A 23,415-nucleotide genomic window follows, 5' to 3' on the forward strand; every position below is an offset into this window, starting at 1 on the left:
TGTGTGTATGTGTGTGTGTGTGTGTGTGTGTGTGTGAGAGAGAGAGAGAGAGAGAGAGAGAGAGAGAGAGAGAGAGAGAGAGGGAGGGAGAGAGGGAGGGAGAAAAAGAAAGAGGGAGGAAGAGAGAGAGAGGGAGACAGGGAGGGAGAGAGGGAGGCAGGCAAGGAGGCAGGCAGAGTCTGTCCTCTCCCCATAAGTATCAGAACTTCCTTGAAAGCTCATTAAACTCTAAGCATCTAGAGAATAGACGACTTCATCTTTTTGGTTGCCCAGAATATCTCACCTAATGTTTTACCAGTGTTTTTTTGGTTCATTCTTAGCATGTATTTGAGAGACTCTAATGTTTCAAAGAAGTATGTGAATTTTTAGAACTTGATCTTTGTTTCCTTTAGCAAAGGTGTTTCCTTTAGCAAAGATACTGTAGGTATCTCATTTTTAAGTGTATAAGAATGTGGGGCTGGAGAGTTGGTATAAGTGGTTAAATGACTGGCTGCTCTTGCAGAGGATCCAGGTTCTGTTCCCAGCACCTACCTAATGACTTACAACCATCCATAACTCCAGTCCAAGGGCTCCAACACTTTCTTCTGATCTCCTGAGGTGCACCAAACATACAAAAGATATATATATATATATATATATATATATATATTCAAAACGCTCATACACATAAAGTAAAAAATAAGTTTAAAGGTAAATACATTTTTAAGAATATCATACTGCTTTCAGCAAAAATAACCATGTATAATAAAGAGTTTACCATCACTTTTTTATTTCTTTTAATTTCTCTTGATTCTTTGTATATTTCACATTATGCATTCTGATCCCACTTACCTCTGTCCCCTTTTATTCACCCTCTGCCTTGCAACCTCCTCCCAAAGCAAACCAAATTTAAAAGAAAAAAAAACAAAAACAAACAAAATGAGAGGAGGGAGGGAGGGAGGGAATCTTGTTGTGGAAACTGTAGTGTGGCCCGTTGAGTCACACAATTTACCCTTCTTTACTTGCCAGTGCTCGTTGCTGTAAGTCATTGACTTGACTAAAGGTCTGTAGCTTCTGCTACACCACCGATAATGGGCTCTCATTGGAGATTCCTCTTGGATATCCTGTTGTCCTGTGTCATGGATTTGTAGGTTCTTCCTTCACATGCTTCCTTAGTTCATAGATTCAGTGGGTGTTGAGGTGGAACAACTCATAGCCCTGTCTGTGCCTGGGTGGTAGTTGGTCATAGCCCTGTCTGTGCCTGGGTGGTAATTGGTCATAGCCCTGTCTGTGCCTGGGTGGTAGTTGGTCATAGCCCTGTCTGTGCCTGGGTGGTAGTTGGATTGGTCAGTGCTCCAGCTTTTCCCTCTCCAGCACTGCCTAGACTAGCTCACCTAGTGCGGCCTGCAGCAAGGAGCAGGGCCAGTTTTCCTGCTCTCAGGTCACCCAAACTCACACCACCAGGGCCAACTCTACTATTTTGCCAGGCAGGGTACAGGACCCTCTCTCCTGATTGCTATGGGGAACATATTGGGCTCGGGAATGGGGGTACTCAGCTGTCCTGCTCTCTTGCCGTCAGGGCTGGTTCTCCTGTGTTGATGTCAGCAGGGTCAGCACTAGTATGTTGCCTTGGCGGGTGCAGGGTCTGCTCTACAGTGTGATGCAGCTAGTGATGGGTGGGGATAGTTCTCTCACTCTTGAGACCTGGCCAGCTCTCACATCTGCTTAGGTGGTAATGATGGTGTCCAAGGGCCATGTTACTGCAGGGGACATACTGATCTGGGTGACATGTGCTGCAACTGGAACATGGAGACTCTGGGCCTGAGCTGCTGCCAAGATCCATGTCTGGGGCCCTTGTTAGCACAGGGATTAAGGAAACCATGCCATGTTGAGCAAGCCCCTTGCTGAGTACTGCAGGAGAGCTGACTCTTCCCCTTAGAGGAGAGCTGACCTCTGCACTAGGAAAAGATGGCCCCACCCCTCAACACAAGTGTGCACCTCACCTAGACAGTACACTAGAGCAGACCCTGTGTTCAGGAATACAGGTGAGCCCCCTGAATGGGTGCTTTTCTATTGATTTAGTTTGCTTTTTTAGGGGGCCTTCCAGAGTAGATCGTGTAGATACTATAAACATTTCATGTGCAGAAGGTAAGTGATGTGTCTGTGGTCTCACTGAAAATTCATGTGGAGCAGGAATAGAAAACCAAATTTTCTGATGTGTGCATAGTATTTCTCATCTTGTCTGCAGTACCAACTTCTCAGTATAGTTTTTGAGATGTATTGCAGTTAAGGTGATTATTTCAGTTATGTAATGAGCAGAGTTTACTGAAAGGTTGTTTTTAAGCAGAGCTGTGCCTACCATTTCATCTTTTTGAGTGGGGGAGAATCTAATATTTGACTTGGTTTCAAGGGTAGTGAATTTTTATCCCATCTTTTTCTGACTCTTCCAGACAACTTTGGTCACTCTTTGTTCTGTGTGTGTCTGTAAGTTTCTGGTAAAACAAAGTCTTGTGTATGTTTTTTGTGTCTCATTAATTTCTCTACTATTGGCTCATTCCCATTGTACAGATAGCACATAGTAGGTACTTAGAAACTTTTGAATATACGTTAGGTAAATTTCAAGAATGTTAGGGCCCTGATACATATTTTCTCCTCTGAGGCTTATAAAGCTCTTTTATATAATGTGTCTAGTCTCTGTACTACTGTATCAAAGTACTGAGGATGCAGAGATAGATAGCGTGAGCACATCTTTCTAGACATTTATAGAATAACAAAGGGTACAAACCTATTTGCATATTTTTGGCTGAACTATGTGCAAATGCTCTTGATCATTATCTCAGCCTAAGAGATTTTGATAATCTGAGCTGGCTTCAGGCATCATTCGCATATAAAATATAGTCAAACATGCACGTGAACATGGCATTTGAAAAGCTCAGTGCCTAGACTATAGAATATGAGTTGAGCACCATTGAAAGATGAAACAGGTGTATTAGACTGTAAGGGTCTTATGTTTCTTAGAAAATAATCTTTATTTGGGGAAGGGTGAAAAACCAGAAGAATGCTTTAAAGAAAGAGATGGTATAACGAGATATGTGTGATAAGAAAGCAGCCCTGGCAGCTGTGGAGTGGTCTGGTTTGAAAAGTAAAGGACAGGAAGACAGAACACTTTACAAAACCTGTATGGCAGATACATTACTTAGGATGCTGAGGCAAGAGGATTTAGGGTTTGAGGCCAGCCTGAACACTTTAGGAAGATTATATCTTAAAAACAATAAGCAAATATTTCTAGATAAGAAAACTGGTTCTTTAAAAGATTTTTTAAAAAGAAACAATACAGTTGTGAATAAATAAAAATGTAAGGAAGATGGTATGGATAATCCTAGAAGTACCCAGTTAGTGTGATTAATTTAGGGAGGACAAGCAAAGACAGAGGCTTGTAGTAGTGGGTGCTGAGAGTAACTTTATAGCAAATCTAAGGTTTCGTTGGCAAACCTAGATGGAAATGCCAAGTACTCATCTGGAAGAAATGCAACCAATGCTTAAAAGAGTCATAGTAGCCAGCTATAGATTTGGGTGGTCACTGACGTCTAGGAGGTACTGGAGACTGAAAAGTAGCACAGAAAGGAGAGTGTGAAAAGAGGAGGGCCTGGGCAGAAACCTGGGAAATAAGAGTTCAGCTCTAGGAAAAATAAAGCCAGCAATATTCTCCAGAAGGCTTTGAACATAATCAGATACTGGGATTTCTTTTTTCATTCAGCTACTTTAGATGCTGCTTAATTTTTTTTTCTTTGTATTGTTTGCTGAATTGCTGTGAATTCTCCTAAAGGATTAACCATCTTTGGGCTTTTTTTAATATAATATTTTATTGATTATTTGTGAATTTCACACCATGCACCCCAATAACACTCACTTCCCAGTCCTCCCAAGTCTGCCTGCCCACCCTTGTGACCTCTCTCCCAAAAAAGAAAAGAAGAGAAAGAGGGAAAGGAAGAAGAGGAAGTGGAAGAAGATAAAGAACTACTGCAGGTCCAATTTGTGTTGCCCATATACTCCCATTGGCCAACCCCTTAGAGAAAGCTGAAACCTTCCCATCCACACTTCCACCAGAAGCTTATTCTCTGTTACTCTGTGGCCCTTCTGCATGTCTTTCCTTTATCCTCCAGTACAGCTTACATGAAAACCACCATCTTATGCTGGGTATACTACTGTAGGAAAATAGGAATTCTGTGATGTTCTTCATACATGGAATATATGGGAGCTAACGGCTTATTTGGTATTCCGATGTTGAAGTTTATGGACTTAGGCATAAAAAAGTCCAAAGCATCAGTTCAACTCATACTTTGACATCATTTTGAAGTATTTAAATTATATATTAGGGGGCCATTGACATTAAATTTTTTGACATCTTCATATTTTGAAGAATTTTGTGTTAATGGATTTGAGCTTCTAAAATGAAATCTATAACTATACTATCTAATTATGTTGATAAACATGCTAGCTATTTCCTAAACCAATTATTGCAAAAGAACTGGGGTTTTATACAAAAATGAACAACTAAATCCAGATTGACATTTTTTAACTTATAGAATGACTGCTTCTCTAATTCATGTGCCTTCTCAAGTACACATAAAACAATATTGTGAACTATAAACTGTAAACTGTAAGAAAATAAAGTTCTGATTTTTTTATGCAAACTGGTTTGATTTATACTTTGAAATATTAAATTCTTTTCAGAAATAAAATATTTTGGTGTTTTTGCTATTTTTGTTCCTTAGGCCAAGTTTAGGATGACTTTGTTAACCCAATACTGATCTCTGCCTCCCAGGGAGAGACAGCATACCAGGGGAGAGATTGCATCCCCTGGAAAAACAGGAATCAGTTGCTTAAACTTAAATACGAAATCATAAGACTGAAGGTTCCAGATAAGAACTTTGCTATCCTATTATACAATCTAATGTTTTTTTCTGGAGTGTTTTAATTAAAGACTTCTCTGAAGATCCCAGAGCAGGCTTGCTTGCATTTCCCACCAAAGCTGTTGATGGATCTACTAGTTGTGTCAGGTTTCTTTCAATAAAAGGTCCTGACAGCCACAGTTCAGGGACAGTTAGTCTGTCCCTACTTTCTTTAGCTGTTTGGGTGTTTTTTGTTTTGTTTTGTTTTGTTTCCTGGCTAGTGATGTGTTAATGTTGGCATGCACGGATCACCAGAACTAGTTGTTAAATTTCCAGGGATGTAGTAAGCTGTACCTTTTATTCAACAGTCATTGATTGTTTTAATAAAATGATACAAATTAAATCAAGAATAGTACAAACAAAACAGTAAGTCACAATTTCTCACTCTTAGAATTTGGTTCCATGTTCTTGTTTCTGACGTTGTGTTTGTGTGGAAACAATATGTAGTGGTTTGATCTACTGTGGTATTTTGAGATTGGCTATGGGATGACATTTCTTCTACCCCCTAAATTGACAAGTCCTTTAAGTCAGTGTTGGATTTGTTGCTTTTATTCTTTAGACCTGATAAAGTGATGAATGAAAGGTTAATAGACTAGATTTGGTTGAGGAGCGTTTGGTTTCTGGGACATTGTAAATGCCGGGAGAGGTAGAGGAAGTGCTCTTTCTGCGGAGAGTCTCTCATCTTTCAGCACTCACTGACAGAAGCAGATCATGGTTGCTGTTTATCATCTTGCTTTCTTCTCTGGCTTTACCATAAACATACAGTACCATGGCAGAACTAATTAGAACTATAAATTCATTTATAGTTGAATTTGTAATTGAGCAAAAATGAAATGTTTTCTGTGAGAATTTTGCGGCTGGTTGATAATAGAAACATGCTATTCTTTTTCTTTGTATTTATTACACTTCACATCCTTTAAAATAGTAAAAATCACAATGAACTCATACACACATGCATCTGTGCTTGATTAACTTGAAAGAGAGTTTCCTATGTTAGATCCAAACTCCAGTATGTTCCTTTACCTTCTTCTCTCATTTTTTTCTTTTTTTCTGTTTTCTTCTCCCTCCTTTCCAGTCTTATTTTTCATACATATTTTCTTTTTAATGAACAAGTACTAAATTAAACTTTTAAAGATACAAAATACTTGTTCTTTCCTATTTTTAACTTTTATTTTTATATTCTGAATTGCACAGCAGATTAACTTGTAAGGATGTTTCATGGGTAACAATATTGTCTCTGTGCAATTCTTTAGTGATATGACAGCAGTGTGAGATTTTATTTGGAACAGTGCTCTCCAGAGATAGTTTTATTGTTTTTCTTTTTGATACATGGTCTTGGTCTCTCTCTGTACCCCTGGTTGTTTCTGGAACTCACTGTGTAGACCAGGCTGACCTCGACTTCAGATCCGTCTGCCCCAGCCACTTCAGTCTTGGGATGAACTTCACCACTAACTCCATGAGATCACAGATGTGTCTCTAACCAGTTGTTTACTTTTGGATTTACATTAACAAAGGAACATTTTGGACTCAGTTACTAAAAAAGGAACAGTGGCTATATCTTCCATTATACCTGGTGATACCTGTGTATTTCTGAGTCTTGTAACCCCCAGAGAGGCTGTATTATCTCTACTTGGGAGTTTGTCACTTGTTCAATACCCCCTCTCTAAGAAGTGCTTGCCTCTTTAGAGTGCTCTCCAAAGCCTTTATCTTTTACCTTGGTCTAAGGATGGTTCTTATTTAGTAGTATGTTTGAAAATTTTAGTTATTAAAGTTATTTAATTTTTATTTTTATGGCTATGCATTTAAAATTATTTCGAACACAGTAAATTTTATCTACACAAAAGGTTTTATTGTGTGACTTATGTAAATGTTTTCCATTTTTTTAAATTTTATTTCTATACTCACAGCCTTGGTGGAGGGCCAGATGATGCAAAAGAAATTATGAGGCATAGTTTCTTTTCTGGAGTAAACTGGCAAGATGTGTACGACAAAAAGGTAAGATGTCTTTGTGATGCTGTACACAGCAGAGATTTATGGGAATAGACTTTAATAATGCAGTGATATTTCCTATTTTACTTTGGTGTTTAAACAATAACCAAACTTCTTAGCATAATTTTTTTTGTAATTTTGTGCCTCTTGAAACTCCTCCCAATTGTCAAGAGTTTATTTTGTCTTTTTTTAAGAATAATTTCTTCAGCCTTATTTCTTCCAGTTGAAAAAGAAGACACCTAACATTTTGTTTTTCATTTAGATAAGCCAAAGAAGAAATAATAATTTATAAAAATTGCCTTTATGTCTTAATTCAAAACATTTCTCATTCAAATATATAGATTCTTTATTTTTAAAACAATTTGCAGTAAAACAGTTTTTGTATTTAACAAAGTAAGGATTTATGGTCTTATTTGTATCCTTTCTGTTACTTGCAACATAACTTTATTTCCCACAGAAATGATTGCTGCCAATTATGTACCTTTATTTTATTTATGATGCGCATTTTTCCTGTTGGTGTTTGTTCATTACTTAAGACTGTGTCACACTTGGCTCAGGCTGCCGTGCAGCTTGCTGTGCATTCTGGGCCTGCCGTCAGTCACAGTGGTTCTCTTGTCTGGCCTTCACAGTGCTGGCTTCCAGATGTACAGCACATGCATGTCTCTGCCAGTTTTAGTACTTCACTTTGCCTTCAGATATTGTTAATACAGATACTGATTTTGATTTTTAAATGCTTCCATAATTTTTTTATATGTGTGTATGTAGCGGTGGGGTTGAAGTCATATTATTCTGCATTCTCTTACACTGAGCCTCGGAGCTTACTGATGAGGCTGGCCTGGCTGGCCCGTGAGCAATAAGGATCTGCTTGTCTATGTCCCTCAGCCGTGGGGTATCACTGTGTGCTACCATGCCTAGCTTTTCGCGGGTGCTGGAACACTGAACTCATGTTCTCATGTTTGTGTGCTAGTTACTATACGTGAAGAGTTACCTCTCCAGCTCTTTATATAAAATTTTAGTGTGAAATTTTGATGCTCAGTTATTTACTTGATGTTTTATCTAATTAATTTACCTAATCTAACCATTTCTGGATTTTTTTATTTTTTATTTGAAATATTTGTTTTGTGCCAAATACTTTCCTCTTTGAGTCCCATAAAAGGATACCAGTACAATTCATAGGGGAAATGATTGATATTTCACTTTTATGTTAGATTGTTGGCAATGGGAAATTTGGTGTTTTTTTTTTTTTTTCCCTTTCCTGTATCTAAGCATTTAAGGTAATTGTCCATTTAAATATTTACTTAACTCTTCACTTTAACCAAACTTACATATTTTAGTTTCTAACATGTGAAAGCACATACATGTTCTAGGTCTTTCACAGACTCTATGAAACTCATCAGCATTCTGAAAGCTGTGAATGTTTATTGACTTGATCCAGACAATTGCATCCACATTGTAAGATAGATAATGATCCTTACGAGATAGATGTATACCTAAGAAAGCCTCTGTGAGCTATGCTCTGGTTATCATGTCTCTGTACTACAAAAGAACTGGAAATAATGGATGGTCAGGCATAAGCACCTGCACTTACTTACTGGGTCAAGATCACCTGATATGGCCACAAGGAATGAAATGAATCCAGATTGGAGGAGCCACAGCACAACTGAGGCTGTGGTAGTTTTATTGCGAGTCCCCATGACACACATGGTAGAAAGAGAAACCTACCAGGTGCCTTCTGACTTCCACATGTGAGCTGTGCCACATGCAGACCCTTCTACATACACTCAGATAAATAAGTATTATAAAAATTCAAATATGTAACTTATGTATAATTAGGTATTTCATCTTTAAAGTTGGGCAATATTACTTACTAATAAACTTTGTGTTCATTATTTTATGTATTAGTCCATAATTAATGCCTAGTTTTCTAATTAAAATGTTTTTTGAGACAGTCTCACTGTGTGTCTCTGTGTAATGTAGAACTGATGGTGGTAACCAGGCTGACCTTGAATTCACAAAAAACTGCCCCTTTTTTACCCCTTTCTAAATATTTGTGACACAGTAGAGATGATATATTTAGTACCTTAAAACTATGTCTTAATCATTGTCTTCAAAAACAGAAGTGAAGTAGCTATAGTAGCATGGGAACCCTCAGGAGAAGGCGAAGAGCTGATCCTTTGTTCTCCACTGCATCTTGCCCTCTCACCCCCTTTGCAGAGAGGGACAGCCATTTGAGCCTTAGGAGAATATGATTGTTTTAGCACCCTTAAGCTGGAAGATTTTTCTGGCAGGTTGTTTGCTGGTGTAACTCGTCACCATGATCTTTCCTGCTGGGTCTTCCTGTGTAACTTGTCTTGCCCTCAGCATCCTCTCTCCATTGGTACTTTGAGTTACAGGTATGCACTACTAACTAGTCCAGCCTCAGATTTTATTTCATTTATTTATTTTAATATTTAATAATTTTTAGAATTATTTTATGTGTGTATGAGTGTTTTGCCTACACATGTAAGTACTCACTCTGTTTTTGTGTAGTGTCATGTCCATGAGTGTGTAGTTTCCATGGAGTTCATAGTATTACAGATATGTGTGAGCTGCCATGAGTGTTCTGGAGCCCCGGGCCCAAACTCCAGTCCTGTACAAGAAGAGCAACAATTAACCATGGAGCTCTCTTTCAAACCCCCAGCCTCAAATTTGAAAAGAATCAAAAAAATTTGGATTTCATTAATTTTTCTCTATTGTGGGTTTGCTTGTTTGTTTGGGATTTTATCTTAGAGTGTGTGTGTGTGTGTGTGTGTGTGTGTGTGTGTGTGTTTGCGTGCATGAGCACGTGCATGCTGGAACTTGAACTTAACTAAGGTCTTACATGTCATGTGCTAGGGAAGTGTGCTGCCACTGTGCAGTCTCACTCACCCCATTTGACTATTTCATCATTCTGCCGCATTTGCGTTTATTTTGCTAGTTTTGTAGTTAGAACCATGATTATTGTTGAGACTTTTTTTTTCCCTAAACCAACATTTCTTAATCTGTGAATCGTGACCCCTTTGGGGGTCAAATGACCCTTTCACAGGGATCGCCTAAGGCTATTGGAAAACACAGATATTTACATTACAATTCATAGCAGTAGCAAAATTACAGTTTTGAAATAAGAACAAAATGATTTTATGGCCGGGGGTCAGCACAACGTGAGGAACTGTATAAGGGTTGCAGCGTAGGAAGGCTGAGAGCTGATGCTCTAGAGACTTTAAAAGACCTGTTTTTTCATTTTGAACTACATTTTCCTTTAGAAAATATTTTATCTATATGGCATGTTGGAAAGATTAAAAAGAACAACTAAGTATTAGGGGATGAGGAGAACCAAATGGCTACTGTAATTATAGACATTCATTGAGTTATCTTTGAATCTGAATAATTTTGTGTTTGACTTTTTTGTGTGACATTTTTTTATAACAAAGTTTAAAAAAAAAACCTTTAAGCTATCAGGGATAGAGTAGGGAGGAGAAGAAGAAACACAGATTCGCCTTTCACTCTGTAGCATGCTTTCCCAAGATGCTCCTGTGAGTATGGGACACATGTTCTGTTAAGATGGCAGATGGTGCAGTTCATGTCGGCAGCATTCTTCCGTGTACTGGTACTATCTGTTACTGACAAGCAGTTGTTGAAATCTTCAGCCACAATTGTAAGCATGTTTTTAATTTTGTGTTTCTTTTTTGGTTTTGTTTATTTGTTAATTTTTTTTCAGTGATCCTACTCAAACCCAGATCCTTCCATGTGCGAGGCCAGTGCTCTGCCACAGAGCCGCACTCCTAGTCCACTTTCTGTGTTCTGAATTTGCACTATCAACTGTATATATGTTTAAATTTGGAAGTGGTATATCTTGATGAATTAATCCATGGGACTAGTTACTGTTTTTTCTCTTACTAAATATAAGGTTGTATGTGTGTGTGTAGTATGTTTTTTCTCATCATTTTACTTTTATCTATTAAATTATAAATAAGTAGATTCTGTTTTGGCATGTAGTTTATTGTTTTTTTCTTACTGCATAACGTATGACTTAATGAAATGTAATATATAACTATCTTTATTTAATTCATTTATTGATATAGTTGTCTGGCTGATTTTAGCTTGTCTTTTTTGCCTTTCTTTTTGCCCTACCTCTCTTGTGATTTCTTTGGTATTTCTGGTTCCATTTTACCTCTGCCATAATCTTACTAGCTATCTCAGTTGTTTTTTTGTTGGAGGGTAGACCTGCAGTGTCTGTTCCCACTCAGTCTGCTTTCAGCTGTGACCACGTCACATGCAGCAGCAGGCTTTTCCTCTTGTCGCCATTTCTGTGCTGCCATTTTCCAAGAATTTTTTCTTTCTTATTATAAACATCACAGCATATGATAATTACGATTGTTGCTTTATAGATAACAGTTCTGATATTTGCAGTGTTAGGGATTAGACCCAGGTTGCATAATTGCTAGCTAAGCTCTCCACCATAGGGCTACACCCACTAAACTCTCAGCAGTCCTGCTTAAAAGTGGTTAAAAATGCTATCAATTCATCATTTACTGTAGGTCTCTGCATCCACCTGGTGTGTTTCGTATGAGTTTCTCTTTAGCCTGCATTCTAATGCTGTCTTCTGCTCTACACTTCAGTCATTGACCTTTCTTGGCTTTGATAACATTCATAGAAAGGAAAATTAAAGGAAATATGATATTGAAATTAACGGAAATGTGATATTTAAGAAAGGGAGCAGAACAGTTTAAGGAAAGAAAAAGCAGTAATAAGTGGCATGACTGACTGGAGAACAAGGAGAGATGTGCTAGTGGAGAGATGCCTGATAACATAGTACACCTTCTGAATTGTGCTACTCCTGTGCCTGGTGGAAGGAAATGGCATGCAGTACAGGAACTTTTTCTAGATTTCTTGGTACAGTAGCAGGGAGAGGGTCTAGAAAAGAATTCCATTAAAAGTCAGATTCAGTGATTGTTTTAGTTGGGGTTTATTGCTGTGATGAGACACTGTAACCACAGCAACTCTTACAAAGGAAACATTTAATTGGGCCCAACTTACAGTTTCAGAGGTTTAGTTCATTATCATCATGGCAGGAAACATGGGAGCATCCAGGTAGACATGATGTTGGAGAAGGAGCTGAGAGTTCTACTTCTCAGTCCTAAGACAGTGGAAAGAGAATGTCACACTGTGCTAGGTTTGAGCGTATGAGACCTCAAAGCCCACCTCCAGTGACACATTTCCTCCAACAAGCCACACCTACTCCAAGAAGGCCACATCTCCTAATAGTGTCGCTCTCCATGGGCTGAGCATTCAAACACATGAGTCTATGGGGGCCATTCCTATTCACACCACCACAGTGATGTATATTAATTTTCAGGGGCCTCGGAAATTAAAATTGAGGCATCAAGGAAGGAAAAGGAATATGGATTTTATAGAAAACTTAAAAGAAATAGGAACTGATTTTAGTCTAAAAGTATAAGGAGAGGCAAGAGGAAAAGTGTTTTAATTCAATAAAAAAAAAAAAAAACTTGTCTAAGGAACCAGCATTTGAGTTTGAACAGGAAAGAGTCGAGAGTATAGAGTTGAAGGATGGATTTCCTCTATTGGAAGAAAAGGATGACAAAGTGGTTGGGAAATGTGGCTTTGACATGGAGAATAAGAGTGTAGACGAGTGGTACTAAGTACTGGGAAACATGCATGGTATAGAATGGAGTTTGTTTTTAGAACACATTGTTGCAACATATTTCAAGTTCATTGGTGAAACGTCATGCAAGTGTTGTAATGGAACTTTCTGAGTCAGACAAGGTGTTCTAGTGTCGTGTTAGCATTTCTAGTTGAAGAGTTGGATGACAGAAGGCGGTTATCCGGATGTTAGTGATTGTGATTGTTTTCATGGAACAGGAAACAAGAAGAGAGACACAGGTTTCTGAGTATTGTCAAGTTGCTGCTCTTATCACCCTCAAATGATGGCTTACTTTTTAAACTTTATCCAGAAAAAGATATATTCCAAATACATACTAGACAGTCTCATAGCTGAACATCATAATTGCTGCCTTGTGACATAGACAGCTGTCAAAACTAACATTAGTTTTTCCATATGATATAAATAGCATAACCTTTAAGAAATGCCTATGGAATATATATATATACACATATACACATACATACATACATATATATATATATGTTGTTTCTTATAAGAATCTCACTTAACCCAATCGAAGACCCAGATGTTAATCTACACACCTTCGAACACATGATTTTTGACAAAGAAGCAAAAAATATCAAATGGAAAAAAGAAAGCCTATTTAACAAATGGTGCCGGCATAATTGGATATCAACATGTAGAAGAATGAAAATGGACCCGTATCTATTACCATGCACAAAACTCATGTCCAAATGGATCGAAGACCTCAACATAAAGCCAGCCACACTGAACCTCATAGAAGAGAAAATGAGAAGTATACTTGAACACATTGGCACAGGAGACCATTCCTAAATATAACCCCAGCAGCACAGACACTGAGAGAAACAATAAGTGGGACCTCCTGAAACTGAAAAGCTTCTGTAAAGCAAAGGACACGGTCAACAAGACAAAACAACAGCCTACAGAATGGGAAAAGATCTTCACTAACCCACATCAGACAGAGGTCTGATCTCCAAAATACACAAAGAACTCAAGAAATTGGTCATCAAAAGAACAAATAATCCAAAAAAAAAAAAATGGAGTACAGACCTAAGCAGAGAACTCTCAACAGAGGAATCTAAAATCTAAAACGGCTGAAAGACACTTAAGGAAATGTACAACATCCTTAGTCATCAGAGAAATGCAAATCAAAACAACTCTGAGAGTCTACCTTACACCTGTAAGAATGACCAAGATCAAAAACACTGATGACAACTTATGCTGGAAAGGTTGTGGGGTAAAGGGAACACTCCTGCATTGCTGGTGGGAGTGCAAGCTGGTACAGCCCCTTTGGATGTCAATGTGGCGATTTCTCAGAAAATTAGGAAACAACCTTCCTCAAGACCCAGTAATACCATTTTGAGTATATATCCAAAGGATGCTCAATCGTGCCACAAGGACATGTGCTCAACTATGTTCATAGCAGCATTGTTTGTCATAGCCAGAATCGGGAAACAACCTAAATGCCCTTCAACCAAAGAATGGAGTACTACACAGCAGAAAAAAATAACGACATCTTGAATTTTCAGATTGGATGGAGCAAATGGATGGCTAGAAAACATCATTTTGAGTGAAGTAACCCAGACACAGAAAGACAATTATCACATGTACTCACTCATAAGTGGTTTTTAAACATAAAGCAAAGAAAACCAGCCCAGAAATCACATTCCCAGAGAACCTAGACAACAATGAGGACCCTAAGAGAGACATACATGGATCTAATCTGTATGGGTAGTAGAAAAAGACAAAATCTCCTGAGTAAATTGGGAGCATGGGGACCTTGGGAGAGGGTTGAGGGGGAGGGGAGAGGCAGGGAGGGGAACAGAGAAAAATGCAGAGCTCAATAAAAATCAGTTAAAAAAAGCCTCTCACCTAAAGCCAGGAGGGGTAGTGCACACCTTTAATTCCAGTACTTGGGAGGCAGAGGCAGATGGATCTCTGTGAGTTCAAGGCCAGCCTGGTCTACAGAGCTAGTGCCAGGACAGGCTCCAAAGCTACAGAGAAACCCTCTTTCGAAACCCCCCCCCAACAAAAAATCTCACCTACAACAAAATCTTGGAAAAAATCATAATGAATAGATACGTTTAATGTTCCAGTGTCGGAACAGTCGAAACTGGAAGCAGTGTTTTGACTCTGAGTAGGTATCAGTACAGAGCTATCGAGTGTGACAAGTGACATGTTTCAGGTGTAAATATCAGTAGTATAATCTTTAGTGAAAACACATTTTGTACCAGATTACAGCATCTTTGTGTGAAGAATTACCTAAAATGCAAAGAAAACTGATAGAAGTGCATTTATTTAACACAAACAGACTCATCATCTTTATTAATTAAAAAAATTCAGGTTTTGGTTTTATTTTCTCGATTGTCTTTTTTAAAGTTCATTGATTTCTGCTCTAAGTTTTGGTTTTCTTCTTTCTTTGAATTCAACTTGCATACAATGCTTGGTGTAGCCAAAATACCCACTTTTGTGGTTCTAGTTTATGGCTTATGAATAATTATAAACCTTGACCTTGATATTTTTTTCATAGGATTCATGAGCCCCTTGATATTTTTTTCATAGGATTGAGGTCATACATGTGAATGTCACTTAATATTATATGGTTACAGAAAAATGAGATACACTTATTTCAAATTTCTAGTTTTATGTTTAAGAAGGAATTGGTATTATAGAGCTTTATGTATAGCATAGTTAAATAATACATGACAGAGGTGGATTCATTTTATGTATACATATTCCATATTCTTGCTTTTTCCAGTACCTGTATACATACTTGAATAAACCATAAAGCGAGTTTTTAAGTTTTTTAAAACAATCTTTTGTTTTACATACCATTCCCAGTTCCCTCAGCCTCCCTTCCTCTCCTATCCCCACCTTATCCCCACCCGGCCCCCCATCCACTCTAGGTTGGAGGGCCTTGGTCCTGCCTCAGTGTGATACAGTTTTGTTTTTTTTTTAAGAGAAACAGGGGTCAAATTAACCAGAATTTCTACATAAGATTAGCTACTATATCATATTGCTTTAAAGAGATAAAAATACAGTAACAGAATTTGAACCTTCAAGTGCTGCACATGTTTTGTTACCGTTGTCTTCGTCCCAGTATTTTGATTCCTATATACTAGCACATAATGATTGAGATTGCCATGGGTTGTGAGGCAGCGGTGACACTGTAATCATGGTCTCTCATAGAAAGAGCCAGGTACTACTCAATTTTTTAAGCACCACAGCCTTAAAATAGAAAACAGACAAACAAAAAAATTAAACATACAGGAACAAGGTAGTCACAAGTGATTTGATGCTAAGGGAAGTCTGAGGAGATTTACTTTGAAGATCTTAGTCCTATACTCATATAGTATTCCCAACCCAAGTGGAATTATGGACTGATATATTCTCATGAATTTAAGAAAATTGTCTTTCAAATGTTTTCCTCTATTTATACTGTAAAGAAACATAAGTATTTAATTTTAGGAAAATAGTGAATGTTAGTGTATGATTTGATTGCTAGAAGAGTACTCAATGTACTTGAGTGTATACAAGTAAACCCAGCTCTAAATATGCCTTTTCAGTCAACTGAATTTAATGCCTTGAATACATTGTCTGTTGTGATAACATAATAATCAGGACAATCAGCCCCCAAAGAGGCTTATTTGACTCACAGTTTTGAAAATTTCCACATGTGACTGGCCGATCCTATTTCTGTTGGACTTATCAAGAGGCAGATGGCACATCATGGTGGGAAGTACAGGTGGAACAAGCTGCTTACTTATGGCACCAGTGAAAGAGAAATAAAAGGGAGAAACTGAGGCTCTGTGGTCACCTTCAAGAGCATATGATCTAAGACAAAGCTAAGCCCATCTCTTAAAAGTTCATTAAGTTTCTGAAATCAAGGACTTTATCACATGGACTTTTCTAGATTCATACTGTAGTAGTCCATAAACTTGATCCTGCTGTTTTGATCATTTACAACATTTTCTAAGAACACAGTAACTTTCAAAGAAAGATCTATTTGAAGTACAGTGTATTTGTTGGAAAAATATATCAAGTTTATACTTTAATAATATGGTTGCTGTTTACTGAATTAGCACATAAAAGCTAACTAATTTTTAGCTAGGTGTTTCTGATTATTAGTGCTTATCATTTCTATGGGGGTTTACACTGGGGCAGCTGATACAAGAATATTTTGAAAGAGGAGCCTAGAGATATAGATAGATAACAAAGATGATATGATACTATTGGCTTAAGGCCAAAATAGAAAAGCTCATGCAGTAGTTGTGTGCTGGGGTTACTGTAGCAAAATGTCACAGACTAGGGGTTGTGGTTTGGCTTGTTATTTGTTCTCGTTTGTAAAGAAACGAGGGGGGGGGTTGTTGCAGGTCCCAGATCAAGGCTTACATTTGGTTCTTTTCCTCAGTTTGACATAACCTTTCCTTAGTTCATGCATTTCCTTGAGTGTCCAAATTTCTTCTTTTTATAGACACTTAGGAGCAGGTTAAAGCCACTTTAATGCTGTTATCTCTTTGAAAGCTGTACTTACATACAGTCTTACTTCTTTGAGACAGGGTCTCTGTGTAGCCCAGAATGGCCTCAGGTTCACAGTCCTACCTCTGTCTCCTGGTGTGTGCTATAGGTGTGTGCCACTAAATCTGCTTCACATTTTTGTTGGTTTGTTTGCAGACCCCATTTACCAACTTTAAAAAGCGGAATCTATCTAGAGAATAAACATTTTAATACATATTTGGTGGCAGTGAGAATGAGGACAACACGCTTCTCTCAGTTCGACTGTTTTTCTTCAATATTTTAGCAAAAGATGCTAATTTCTTTATCCTGTTTCTTTTTCCTATTCTTGTAAGAATTATATTTTGTTCTGATAAGATTCATACAGTCTGGGGCTAAGCATCTTGTTTTCAAAAGGAGATGCATATGTCTCTCTTGCCCTTTGGGGTCAGAGTACTGAAAAGTGAGAATCCTGTCACCTTGCTCCCCTCCAGCCAGTACAGATTAACATGGATCAACCACCTGAGGCTTCCTTCCCACCCTCTTCTTGGTTTGAGACCCACTAAAGTCAGTCCAGCTCTGTTAGTGCTAGCATACTTATTTCAGACTGCTTCGGGACACAGCCCTTGTGAGGGAGTAAAAGCTTCGATGCAGTTTTTCATGAATTTCAGAGGCTGCTAAGAATTCTGATTCCATTGCAAAGGTAGGCATCAATGCCTGTTCCAAGAAAGCAGAATTCTCTACAAATTATAAAGGTAGAGTGTTGTCTGTGCCCTTACAGAACAGCTGTTACATTGACTTTTGCTGATACGTTGGTTTGTTGGTTTTGAAACAGGATCTCACTATGTAGCCAAACTACATACATGTGATCCTCCTGCCTCAGCCTTCTGAATCCTGAGATATCAGGTGTGATCAGTTATATTTTTAATATTAATCAATTAAGCCAGTTACTAGGAAAGAAGGAAAGGATAGCAAGCAAGATTGCATTCTTGCTGCCCCAGGAAGAACCGCCATCTCACCTAGTTGCCAACTTCCTTACTATAGCCCCTCTAAGCCTGTTATCAGTGAATAATTATAACAGACTATACAGTGCTCTCATCTCAGCATGGTTCATGAGTTCCTCATTCTTCTGTTTCACATAATCAGTTGTTAATGGAGTAGCCAAGATCTTACTGTCCTATCTTTAGACTATTGACAGAGGGAGGCAAGCACCTTGTCTACCTTCCAGTGTGACTCAGCCTTCTAGTCTTTGTCACCATTCGTTTCATTGTTTGCTCTCTAATTATATCCTAAAAGTAAGGTTTCCTTAATTAAAATACATTGACAGTATTCTTTTTTCTTATAGCTTGTACCTCCTTTTAAGCCTCAAGTAACATCAGAGACAGATACAAGATATTTTGATGAAGAATTTACAGCTCAAACTATTACAATAACACCACCTGAAAAATGTAAGTAAATTTATTACACAGTTGATAGCTTTCTAAAATAATTGTAAACAGTCTTTTTCAGAATCATTTGCTACTTTAAAGATTAAATCAAACTATGACTTTTATTCCGTTTCTGTTGAGAATTTGGAGCTCCCTGTGAGGGAATAGCAGAGCAGCAGGAACGTGAACAGTAGGGTAGGAGAGTTAGAGGCTGAAATACAGACTTAGCCTTCCTTGCTGCTGTCTTAGCTGTGCTTTGCTGACAGTTGGGAGCATTCCCTAGTCCAGACCTTCTTTCCTTCGTCACATCGTCAGAATTAATGCTTTTGCCTCCTCCTTACTTAGTCGTTTGAACTTGTAACTTTTAAAACTAGGTTTTCCTTAAACAGTAGTATCTTTCAACACAGTTTAGTTTGTTATTTTCATGCACATACTTTAAATTAAAAATGGATTAGGCTGTGTGATCATATACCATTTCATGTTGTTCCATATACATTAAAATATGCTCTGTACTCTTAAGAAATGCTATAAATAAGTAGATTTTGATGAAGAACAAGGATAGGGTAGAGTTTTGAGGTGATGTTTGGAAAGCTAAAAGTATTCCAGGCATTCATATGTAGCATCCTTTAGCATTTCTTCCTTACTTTTTCTTTGTTTGAACATTTTTCTCTGTTGTTGATTGTTACTGCTCAGTTACACTGAATGTCTGTGAGACAGAAAAAGAAAAGGAAATACTATTCCCATAGTGGTCACGGTTGACTAATTTTATTGTTGAAACACAAACTAGAACTCATCTGGGTTCCATGGCTCTGTACCCAGGAGAGTATATGCCCTGAGGGGAAATGTCTGTGTGGACATATGTGCACTTCTGGTCCTTTGTGCCTTTAGATTCACCAAGAAGTGTTTAACTTTTTGTAAGTGAAGACTTTGGAGCCCAATGTCACACACAGCTAGGAGCAGGGCTCACCAGCTCAGTTGGGATACCAGCAAAGTGCTTAAAATGCCCACGTGCTAAAATGAGTTACATGTGCTATTGGTAGACATTTAGCATCACTAAGAAGTTGGAGAGTGTTCAAAAGCCTGTGGAGTTGCAGGCAATTAGTTAAGGGTTATCTGAGTAGAAGTTATGGGCATAGGCCTTGGTCTCTGGTTCCAGCATAGGATGTAGCAATACAATTGTTCAAAATGCTGGGAAGCACCAGTGAGTGGCTGAACACACCGAGAAAATGCCTACCCTGAGTTCTTTCTGGGCTCTGCCATTTGGATCTAAGGCTAGTTATTTGCAGACCATCATTCCCCAGGGTAAAGCTCTAAGCTGGGTTCCTTTTACAGTATACATCCTTATTCTCACCCAGAGAATCACCGTTGATGTACTAGTCCAAGGAGTAGTGCAGTCTTAACAAGCTCCTTTCTACTGGAATGCTTCTGTGTGGATGATGATGCCTTTATTTGCTATTTTTTTGTTAGTTTGTTTTCTATTTTTGTCAGTGTAACATAATATTACTGAGAGAAAGTATCTCATGACTTAGTAGCTATTTGTCCCAGGTCCCAGCATAGATGCCTGGCCCAGCGTAGATATTTGATAAATATTTATTAAACAGGTGAACATAAACTGTGGCTGGGACAGGGAAAGTTAGGGTAAAGAATATTCCCTGTTCTGAGCACAGTGCAGTTGCCTTTAGATATATGGGCTACCTTTCCCCCCAGGTGACATCCATAGTCTACACTGGGATAGGAAGATATTGGTGTCTTACTGAAAGTATGTTGGAGGGAATCTCACAAGCCTAGCTAGGTCTGGATCTCAAAGGATCCTGATGCCTTAACCTTCCAAATAACGTGCCTGGGCCTTAACACCACGCTTGACTCATGACCTGTCCCTGTTCTCAGTCTCAGCCTTATCAAGATGGTTCTCTTCTTAAACAAGTTTTGTCATTTGAGGAGTCTTTTTAAGTGTGTGAATTTAAATATGTGAATTTGAAAAAATATAAATAGGGCATGGAAAGGAAGAGTCACGAGTAGATAGTTCACTTTATAAAGTTAAAAGTAAAAGCCCAGTTTTAGAAGATAGGAAATGTGAAAGCATAGACTAAAGCTGGGGAGCTCACTTCACGTCTTGTCTCTACCGTTTACTAGTTCTGAGACGAGATGCCTCAACTGCCTGATGAATAAGCCCAGGGATTCTGGGATCATCTCTAGAGCCTGTGTTTCTCTGGAGTGTGCCTGGCAAGCCAGCTCTTAAAGGCTCTAGATGACTCTAAGCTTGAGTCGCCTGATTAACTGGTCCTTATGATCTTCATGAAAAGTCCAATATAATAAATTCCTAAGTGGAATGAGCATGAAGAAATATAAGACTAAAAGACAGTAGCTATAAAAACAGTTTAAAACTCTGGACAGTCTCGACCAAGTGAAATTAGAAGCTATTAAAGATACTCTTGTGGTTAGTCAGTCACTGCTTCATGAATAATTTGGCTCAGGAGTCAAGGACCAGGACATCTTGACTCCTCCTGTTTTTATGTTTATAACCCTTAACTCATGGTAGCTGTCCTGATGAGAATTTGTATGTTTATTTCTCAGTTCCTAAAACCTCTGAAATGTTGGAGAGAAGATACTTTATATGCTCTGCTTCTAGAATTTAACTTTAACTTCTTTCCTCACCTCCATTCATCAACAAGGGTAGGCCATTTTGCATAAGCCTTCTTAGTATCTTTGAAGGGTGATGAGTTCCTTTCTAGAGTGTTGAGACTGTACAGAAAGCCCTTAGGTTAGCATAATTCCCAAGGTGGGAACCTGACTTGTGTGGGCATGAGAAGTAGAGTCTGGCTTTGCTCTGCTGCTGTACAGTGCAGCAGCCAGTGTGGTTCATGCCTGTCAGGGTCTGCCCTAGACTAGGATTAGAGAAGCTATGCAGGCCTCATTCATGATCTCTAGGCTGGAAGGGCAAGTGAGAGGATGACCAAGCCTCTCTCTGTCCCAGCTTCCTGTTGGAGGGGAGGGGTCCCAGTGGCTATTAACTGAAATTCTTGGTTCTAAGTGCCAAGGCAAGGGCTTTAACTTTGGCAGTACATAAATTGTAGCTGTCCATTATGGGAACAGAAAGGGAGCAATAAAGCATTATTACACGGAGAGTGGGCTTTTTTCTTTCTTTCTTTCTTTCTTTCTTTCTTTCTTTCTTTCTTTCTTTCTTTCTTCCTTCCTTCCTTCCTTCCTTCCTTCCTTCCTTCCTTCCTTCCTTTCTTTCTTTCTTTCTTTCTTTTTTGGTTCAGAAGTCCACAGAAATGCCATTTGTTAGCAGTTATCTTCCTACTTGCCACCTTGGTTTTATAAATCAAAAAAAATTATTTTTTAAGAATAAATCATCAGTTAAGAAAGACAGCAAAATGTTCCATTTTCTACAAACAGCTGCAGCAATGTGCCAGATTGTCCTAACTGGTGTTAATTAATCGAACAGATTTTAGAATGTGTTGTCTTTCATTACATCCATCAATAGTCCTATGCTCTCCTCTCACAGAGAAGGAAAATGTCTTTGAGAGAGATCTGCTCACTGTCACTGCTGTCTAATTACACTGTGTTAAATGTTCTGAGAAAAGCAGGTGCCTGCGGCTGTGTAGATGCAGTCAGAGGCACTGCAGGCCAGTGTGGCGTATGTCCTCCAGAGTAGGAACAGGTGCCCAGGGAACTGCTGCCATCCTATCTCAGCCGGACATGGTCAAAGAATTATCCTCACTGTGACTAACCCGATGGAGCAAACAAGAGCTGGAGTAGGTCACTTTAAGTGTTGGGGCCTCAGAGCCAGACTGTGGATTCAGATTTGTGCCTATTCAGAATTACTGTGTGTGTCATTGAAGTTACAGTGGAGGCTGTCTTAATTCTCTGGGGATATCCAACAGTATTCCTCCCTCTCCAAGCAAAACCAACACCTTGCCATGCAAAGCCCTTCTGGGTTTAGGACAAGGTCTAGTTACAGCCAGGAGCCAGGGCAGCCCCTGTCATCTGGAGTAGAAAAGCACATAGCTTTTAGCGGGGAAAATGGTTTCTCAGACATGCTTCGCACATGTCAGGATTAGAACATTATGACTTCAGCTCACTTTTTTTAGAGATTTTATGCTGTGTGACTCAACAGTGGATACCACGAACCCTTTCCAGCTTTTAAACAGCTAAAAAATTTGATCTAGAAAATGCATGTGATTGGCTTGTTTCTGAACCCATAATTTTTAAAAAGGCAGAGGGTTCCGGTACTACCTAGGATTGCTGCCCAGCCGCTGGCAAGGCAGTGGTCTGTTTGTAGAGGGGAATTTATATAAAGACCTATGCAAACTATATGCGGTATGTTTCTAGCTACTGCAGCAATAGTTTATGGTACATTTTAGCTGAAAAATTTAGGTTAATGCTAATTCAGTTTTACTTCTGAGGTCCCTGTGCATTAACAAGAGAATATAGAAAGACAAAAAAAAAAAAAACAAACAAAACAAAAATGTTGATTTTTTTTTCAGATGAAAGCAAAGCCTCTTATGGGGTACAGTACAGCCTCTGTTTCTGCTGTTATTACATGTTTATGGGGTACAGTACAGCATCTGCTTCTGCTGTTATTACATGATATCAGTGCTCCCTAGGGAGGCTGGGAAACCAAACAAATGGAAATAGTCCTTTTTAATAGATTTTAGGAAACAGAAATATTTTGCTTGTAAAAAAAAAAATGTTATAAGGTTGGAGAGAGATGATGTCCCCGTAATTAAGAGCACTTTCTGCTCTTACAGGGGATCTGGGTTCAGTTTCTAGCCCTACATTGGGGCCTCACAACCTGTGATTCCAGTGCTTAACCTTTTTTTTTTTTTTTTTTTTTTTTTTTTTTTTTTTTTTTTTTTTTTTTTTTTGTAACCCATCATGGACTGAA

The 23,415-nt window shown here is 38.4% G+C and overlaps 1 protein-coding gene across 3 annotated transcripts in view; it reads left to right on the top strand.

Annotated features, from left to right (window-relative positions):
- Window positions 1-23,415, top strand: part of Akt3 (AKT serine/threonine kinase 3) — a 244,109-nt gene that overhangs the window by 216,626 nt on the left and 4,068 nt on the right. For all 3 annotated transcript variants that reach the window (XM_057770332.1, XM_057770331.1, XM_057770333.1), the window contains 2 exons: window positions 6,839-6,926; window positions 18,443-18,545. In XM_057770332.1, the coding sequence (XP_057626315.1) occupies window positions 6,839-6,926; window positions 18,443-18,545 (191 nt within the window). The remainder of the gene's footprint in view (window positions 1-6,838; window positions 6,927-18,442; window positions 18,546-23,415) is intronic.

Source organism: Chionomys nivalis, chromosome 5 (assembly GCF_950005125.1).
Source record: "Chionomys nivalis chromosome 5, mChiNiv1.1, whole genome shotgun sequence".
NCBI classification, from domain to species: Eukaryota; Metazoa; Chordata; class Mammalia; order Rodentia; family Cricetidae; genus Chionomys; species Chionomys nivalis.